General features: G+C 44.4%; 1 protein-coding gene across 1 annotated transcript in view; it reads left to right on the top strand.

Annotated features, from left to right (window-relative positions):
* rxfp1 (relaxin family peptide receptor 1) overlaps positions 1-8,174 on the top strand; it is a gene marked incomplete at its 5' end in the record, with an annotated part of 165,909 nt that overhangs the window by 104,626 nt on the left and 53,109 nt on the right. Inside the window, 5 exons of the mRNA XM_072434342.1 lie at positions 1,829-1,900; positions 3,779-3,850; positions 3,965-4,033; positions 4,557-4,628; positions 6,687-6,758. Coding sequence (XP_072290443.1) covers positions 1,829-1,900; positions 3,779-3,850; positions 3,965-4,033; positions 4,557-4,628; positions 6,687-6,758 — 357 coding nt within the window. The remainder of the gene's footprint in view (positions 1-1,828; positions 1,901-3,778; positions 3,851-3,964; positions 4,034-4,556; positions 4,629-6,686; positions 6,759-8,174) is intronic.

The raw sequence follows: 8,174 nt of genomic DNA, 5'->3' as shown, positions 1-8,174 counted from the left end.
GATATAGAAGAAATGTGATTGTAGAAGAAAGATGGATAGTAGAAGAAAGATGGATATGAGAAGAAAGATATAGTATAGGAGAGAAAAATTGAATGTTAGAAGAAAAATGGAATATAGAAGAAAGATGTGATATAGAAGAAATATGTGATATAGAAGAAAAATGAATATGAGAAGAAATATGTGATATAGAGAGAAAGATATAGGTAGAGAGAAAGATGGATATGAGAAGAAAGATGGATATGAGAAGAAAGATAGATAGAAGAAAAATGGGATATAGAAGAAAGATTTAGGTGAGAAGAAAGATAGATAGAAGAAGATGGGATATAGAAGAAGATGGATATAGAAGAAATATGGATATAGAAGAAGAGATATAGAGAAGAAAGATGGATATGAGAAGAAAGATATAGGTAGAAGAAAGATAGATAGAAGAAAGATGGATATGAGAAGAAATATGGATATAGAGAGAAAGTATAGATGAGAAGAAAGATGGATATATAAGAAGATGGAGATAGTAGAAAGATATAGGTAGAAGAAAGATAGATAGAAGAAAGATGGATATGAGAAGAAAGTATGGGATATGAGAAGAAGATATGGATATAGAATGAAAGATATAGATAGAGAAGATGGATATGAGAAGAAGATTATAGTGAGAAGAAAGGATGATATAGAGATAAGAGATGATGAGATAAGATAGATGAGAGAAAGATGGGATATAGAAGAAAGATGGGATATGAGAAGAAATATGGATATAGAAAGATAGTAGATAGAAGAAAGATGGGATATAGAAGAAAGATGATAGTAGAAGAAAGATAGATAGAAGAAAGATGGGATATAGAAGAAAGATATAGTAGAAGAAGAGATGAGATATGATAGAGAAGAATGATATAGAAGAAAGATTGATATAGAAGAAATATGGGATATGAGAAGAAAGATAGATAGAAGAAAGATGGGATATGAGAAGAAAGATGGATAGATAAGAAGATGATATAGAAGATGGATGGATAGGAGAAGATAGATAGAAGATGATAGAAGATGGGATATGAGAAGAAAGATAGATAGAAGAAAGATGGATATAGAAGAAGATGATATAGAAGAAAGATGGATATGAGAAGAAAGATGGGATATAGAAGAAATATGGATATGAGAAGAAAGTATAGGATAGAAGAAAGATGGATATAGAAGAAAGATGATATAGAGAGAATATGGGATATGAGAAGAAGATATAGGTTAGAAGAAAGGTAGATAGAAGAATATGGGATATAGAAGAACGATATATAGAGAAGATGATATCGAGGTAGAAGAAAGATATATAGGATAGAAAGTATGTAGATAGAAGTAATTATGATGAGATCATGATAGATAGTATGTTGGGAGTGTGATATTGGTTGTGATATTGTTGTTCATGATTATCAAGTAAACGTCTTGCTTGAAACCTGCTGTTCACACTTTTGTCATTTCGGTGTGTAGTTCATTGCTTTGTGCGTCTGCGTGTCGTTAATCTCGGTTGGAATCTTTGACACAAACGCTCTCTAAACAACACAACGCAGAGCTGTCAGTCAGAGTCACGTTATATTGAGTCAGCCTTTCATTTATTTTCAACCTTCATTATTAAAATGTACACAACGCGCCTCAGGAGACCGTACAGTAGCAGCATGACCTTTTTAATCACTCATTCCTGCATTAAACAGCTGGAGTTTGTCATTGATTTTTCATTTCGAATCGCGGGTTTATCGATGCCGTGATCTTACTGCAACGACTTCTGTGCGGTTTGTTTACAATGAAGCACCGTTTACCTGTAATTGACTGAAAATTGTTCATTGTCTTGTAGATACCTGAGTCACAACAGGATTTTGGCGCTGATGCCCGGAGTGTTTCGAGATCTGCACAAGCTGGAGTGGCTGTAAGCGTTTTGCACCAACAACTGTAACGATTGTACCACAAATTGTCTTGTATAACTATTTATCTTTAACATACAATTACATTCCAAGGCAGCATTGGGTTTATGAAAGCTCGGAACAAGTTCAAAATACATAGAAAGCATGTACAGTACAGTATGTGTTGTTTTATTTCTGCAATTACCTGGAGCAGTGATGAATCGTTTGAAGGAATCCAGGCTCTGTCAGATTCTACGTTCAAATTTAACTTTGCATTTGACATGTCAGCTTACCCTAACTGTCACTACAAGCCTATTCGGTTAGTTTGTTTCACTGTAGAACTGTTACAAGTCACTTTATCTATTCGACACGCACCTGCACGCAACGCTGCACCGGGATTCTGCACCAGCTCAATTTGGCTGAAAAAACAGGCGCTTTTCATGCTTCTGCACAGACATGTTTCTTTTCTGTGACGGACAGAACCACCGATGTAAACTAACAAGCAAAGGCAAAAAGAGCCTCCTCTGCTTCTCTCTGTGCTGGGAGAACAGTAATAACCTGCTCAAACCACCGCGTTTCTTCAACTCACGCGGCCTCGCCCTATTTCCCTCATTTTGTCAGAAATTTTGCGGATAGAACTCCTTTTTAAATCACTGCAAGAGTAGATTTATACCGTTTTAAAGAGCGTTCAATCTGTGATGACGCGTGTGCTCAAAAGTGGCTTTTAGATGCATTTAAATACTTGAGTCAGAGCAGCACACACACCAGATCTGCGACCTCAAATCATCTAGTTGTCCCACTGAGTCCCCCCACTGCTTTCCGACCATCTGCTTTTTCAGTACGAGCAGTAGAGTTTTGCAACACCAAACGATCGCACCTACGCAATGCTAATACACCCAGTACTTTTAAACACATTGAAATCATGGTTCCTTGAGACTCAAACCTGTGACCGTAGCTGCTTTTGTGCTGCTTCCTCGTGAGTCTGCGCCGAGTGTCATGCTTGTCCCATGTCGTCGATGTCAACAACAACAACATGGGACAAGCATGACACTGGGGGAGGGGCTGTGACACTGGGGGAGGAGCTGTGACACTGGGGGAGGGCATCAGAGTCAGGTGAGCGTGAGGGAGGAGCTATGACACTGGGGAGGAACTATGACACTGGGGAGGAACTATGACACTGGGGGAGGAGCTGTAACACTGGGGGAGGAGCTATGACACTGGGGGAGGGCATCAGAGTCAGGTGAGCATGAGGGAGGAGCTATGACACTGGGGGAGGAGCTATGACACTGGGGGAGGAGCTTGGCACTGGGGGAGGAGCTATGACACTGGGGGAGGAGCTATGACACTGGGGGAGGAGCTATGACACTGGGGGAGGAGCTATGACACTGGGGGAGGAGCTATGACACTGGGGGAGGAGCTGTAACACTGGGGGAGGAGCTATGACACTGGGGGAGGAGCTGTAACACTGGGGGAGGAGCTATGACACTGGGGGAGGAGCTGTAACACTGGGGGAGGAGCTATGACACTGGGGGAGGAGCTGTAACACTGGGGGAGGAGCTATGACACTGGGGGAGGAGTCGTGAGTCCAGGAGCAGACTCAAGAGCTGTCTATTGTTGTGCTCTACTAATCCTGATTGCACTGTATATAATGTACATGTATGTTTAGTATATTACAGGTATTACTACAGATGGAAACTAGCGACACAACAGTTAATACTGGCACATTTACAGAAATGCTGATTAACGTGCATTGGCCCAGTTCAAATAAACTAATACAAATGATCATAATAATACTTCCTCCTTTTCATGGTTTGAAAATCATGTGCCCATTTAACACAACCATCCGAATGCATACGTTTTGTACATCTCTATAAAAAAACTATTTTAAAATCTCCTTGTTGCAGAATTCTGGAAAATAACACTATCCATCAGATGTCGTCCCTGACCTTCTCCGGTCTGCACTCCCTGGTTCTGTTGTGAGTTATTTCCGATTACATTCACAAGCACTTTTCAGTTTGCTTGCCTTAGTGAAAAATACATGAACAACATTTTGAATAGCCTTTTATTCATTGTGTGTTTGTGGTTCACAGGGTTATGCTTAACAACTCGCTTATCAAACTGGACGACATCTGCTGCGAGATGCCGCTCCTCAACTGGCTGTAAGTCACCAAAATGAACAAACAAAAGATAAAACTACAACAAATACTACTATTAGCTACTAGCCCTGAACACGTGCAATACTTGACTGACCTAATCATGTGCAATTACTGTCATACTCACACACAATTAAGGCCATATTTATATGCATATAACTGATGTAAATAAGACTGTTTACTTACCATTAGTATTAGTATTATTTAGTCTTATGCTTGCTATTTTTACTTTATCTTATTATTATTTACCTTATTTTATTTTTATCTTTTTTATTTTTTTATTTTTTTTTATTTTCCTCCGTTCCTTATTAAGATATGAGAGGAGTTTTGTTAATACGAGTTTTTTTGTTTTGTTTATAAGAGTTCTTCTATTAAGAGTGTTTTTTTAAACTTCCTATAAGTGATCTGTTCTTTCCCTCTGTATCTACTGCGTTGCAACCTCGGAATGTCCCCATGTGTGGACAATAAAGGAATATCTTATTTTATCTTATCTTATACTACTGATGATGTGTTTTGATGTGAATTGCAGGGATTTGGAGGGAAACCTGATTGAAACGATTGGCAACGTCTCGTTCCGCTCCTGCCACATGCTGACCGTGCTGTAAGTGCATTCACATGAAACGGCCCCGGACATGTTGGCTTTAAATTCCCTTTGGGGAGATGAACTGAACATTCACGAACGGTTGATGGAATAAATAATAATAATAACTTTTATTTATATAGCGCTTTTCAGTGACCCAAAGACGCTGAACATATATAAAAAAGGGGGGGGTATTTACAGACAGGGGGGGACAACACGTACAGAACACATTAATATACAGATAAAATGAACAAGACAGAAGAAGTAGAGAGAAAAAGATGGGGATGTAACAGGGGGTAGAAGAGTAGGCAATGGGGTAGAGGAGGCTAGGGGTAGGGGAGGTCATAGGCTTGGGTGAAGAGGTATGTTTTGAGGCAGGATTTGAATGTTGTGAGTGAGGGAGAGTGGCGGACAGGTTGGGGGAGGGAGTTCCAGAGTCGGGGTGCTGTTCGGGAGAATGCTCTGTCGCCAAAAGTTTTGAGTCGGGATGTTGGTGCAGTCAGGGTGAGAGAGGAGGAGGATCGGAGAGCTCGGGTGGGGCGGTGGGGGATGAGGAGGTCAGACAGGTAGGGGGGGGCAAGGTGGTGAAGAGCTTTGAAGGTGAGGAGGAGTATTTTAAAGTTTATGCGCTGCTTGATGGGGAGCCAGTGGAGAGAGCGGAGAACGGGAGTGATGTGATCACGGGACCGGGTGTGGGTGAGGAGGAGGGTGTGGGTGAGGAGGCGGGTGTGGGTGAGGAGGCGGGTGTGGGTGAGGAGGAGGGTGTGGGTGAGGAGGCGGGTGTGGGTGAGGAGGCGGGTATGGGTGAGGAGGCGGGTGTGGGTGAGGAGGCGGGCAGCGGAGTTTTGGACCATTTGGAGTCTATGGAGGGAATGGGAGGAGATGCCAGTGAGGAGGGAGTTGCAGTAGTCAAGGCGGGAGGAGATGAAGGCATGGATGAGGGATTCAGCAGCGGGGAGGGTGAGGCAGTGTCGGATTTTGGCGATGCGGCGGAGGTGGAAGTATGAGGTCTTGACGATGTGGCTGACATGGGGAGTGAAGGAGAGGGTGGGGTCCATGATGACACCGAGATTGCGTACCAGGGTGGAGGGGGTGATGGTCGAGGTGTCGATGCTGAGTGAAAAGGGACCAGTTTTATTGAGAGTGGATTTGGTGCCAATGAGGAGGAGCTCTGTTTTGTCACTGTTCAGTTTGAGGAAGTTGAGAGTGAGCCATGATTTTATTGTAGAGATGCAGGTTTGGATGTGGCTGAGGGGAGGGTGTGGGTGTGGCTGAGGGGAGGGTGTGGCTGTGGGTGAGGGGAGGGTTTTGGGTGTGGGTGAGGGGAGGGTTTTGGGTGGATTTGGTGGTGAGGTATATCTGGGTGTCGTCAGCGTAGCAGTGAAAGTCCAGGTTGAGTTGGCGGAGGATGTGACCAAGGGGGAAGATGTAGCAGATGAAGAGGAGGGGGCCGAGGACTGAGCCCTGGGGGACCCCCTGCGTTACTGGGGAGAGGGTAGATGAGTGACCGGAGAGGGAAATTAACTCTTGCCTGTTGGTGAGGTAGGATGTGAGCCAGTCAAGTGCAGAGCCCTCAACACCCAGTTGGCGCAGCCTTTGTAGGAGGATGGAATGGTTTATAGTGTCAAAGGCTGCGCTGAGGTCTAGTAGTAACAGGATGTTGAGGGCCCCGGAGTCTGCAGAGGTGAGGAGATCGTTGAGTACTTTGACCAGGGCTGTTTCAGTGCTTTGAAGTGGGCGGAAGCCAGATTGGAGGGGTTCATAGAGGTTGTTTGACTGGAGGTGGGTGTGAAGTTGGGCGGCGACGATGCGTTCCAGCGTTTTTGAGAGGAACGGCAGGTTGGAGATGGGGCGGTAGTTGGAGAGGTTGGCGGAGTCTAGGGTGGGTTTTTTGAGGATGGGGGTGATGGAGGCCAGTTTGTAGATGGAAGGAACATGGCCGAGGGATAAAGACTGGTTGAAGAGGGTGGTGAGATGGGGGATGAGAGCAGGGAGGCAGGCCTTGGTTAGAGTCGTTGGGAATAGGATGTGAAAGCAGTCAAAGTGATTAGCATTGTGAATACCTGGCTGTGTCCGCAGGGTGCTCCAGCGAAACCGCATCAGCCACATCCACGACCACGCCTTCTCTGTGCTGCAGAAGCTCGGGGAACTGTGAGTGACGCTTTGACACATGACAAACTACTTAGTGGAGACAGTAGATAAAGTTAATTGCAGAGCGATTATCATTTAGACTGTTAGTGTGTCTTTATCTTGTTTGGATTAATTTAGATAAGGCTGAGCAAAATAATATGTCTGTGTGCCGTAACCCGACCGACCCGCTATGAAACTAGCCGACTGAAAAATAAATATCAGCATTTTGCTGAAAAAACGTTAAAATCTTTAATTTTTCAATTATTTCGCCGACTCACCGACAGATCTGTCCTGAACCACCGTGTCAAATACTTTTATCACGCTTGTTAACTTGACTTTCATCTCACACATGCGCGTCATCATTTTCAGTCCTCCACATGCGTCTGTAATAAAACAGCCCGCGCGTAAAAAGTCATATTGCCTTCAAAAAGTTGGTTTAACCTTGTCGGCGCCACTTACATTTCCATAATAATGTCACCCTCTGTCAGGGTGTGAAATTTGACTTACACAAATGCATTCTGGGATTGAAACACGCCCAGTAGCGTCATCAAACAAACATGGCGGCGCCCGTGTCCCCCGCATGTTCCCCCCGTTCGCCTTCGCTACCAAAATAAAGGATAGCAGCGTACAAAAGGTCCATTGAAATATCTTAAATTGTGAGATTTAGTCTCCCGATCGGGTTGAGAGAGACGTTTTCCGTCATTGACTGTTGAAGCCTGACCCCTGGACTGTTGAAGACTGACCCCTGGACTGTTGAAGCCTCTGACCCCTGGACTGTTGAAGCCTGACCCCTGGACTGTTGAAGCCTCTGACCCCTGGACTGTTGAAGCCTGACCCCTGGACTGTTGAAGCCTGACCCCTGGACTGTTGAAGCCTCTGACCCCTGGACTGTTGAAGCCTGACCCCTGGACTGTTGAAGCCTGACCCCTGGACTGTTGAAGCCTGACCCCTGGACTGTTGAAGCCTCTGACCCCTGGACTGTTGAAGCCTGACCCCTGGACTGTTGAAGCCTGACCCCTGGACTGTTGAAGCCTCTGACCCCTGGACTGTTGAAGCCTCTGACCCCTGGACTGTTGAAGCCTGACCCCTGGACTATTGAAGCCTGACCCCTGGACTGTTGAAGCCTGACCCCTGGACTGTTGAAGCCTCTGACCCCTGGACTGTTGAAGCCTCTGACCCCTGGACTGTTGAAGCCTGACCCCTGGTGGTCACTCCGAGTCAAAAAATGACAAAATTTGAATCTTTTTTTTTGCCTTCAAAGTGAAAAAATAAGAATTTGCCTACCGACCGAGCCAGATGAAAAATGTTGACTCGGGTTACAGCAAACAGACAATTTATTTGGGGCAGCCTAATGGGTAACACTTTTATGATGACTACACTTTTAATAGCCTTATTACAATATGAACACAAACTTAATAACTTAAAAGCGTAATGGAC

Source organism: Eucyclogobius newberryi, unplaced genomic scaffold (assembly GCF_026437365.1).
Source record: "Eucyclogobius newberryi isolate DKJ021-1_F unplaced genomic scaffold, fEucNew1.0.hap1 SCAF_11, whole genome shotgun sequence".
In the NCBI taxonomy this organism is placed as follows: Eukaryota; Metazoa; Chordata; class Actinopteri; order Gobiiformes; family Gobiidae; genus Eucyclogobius; species Eucyclogobius newberryi.
This window is presented reverse-complemented; position numbering and strand designations above follow the sequence as displayed.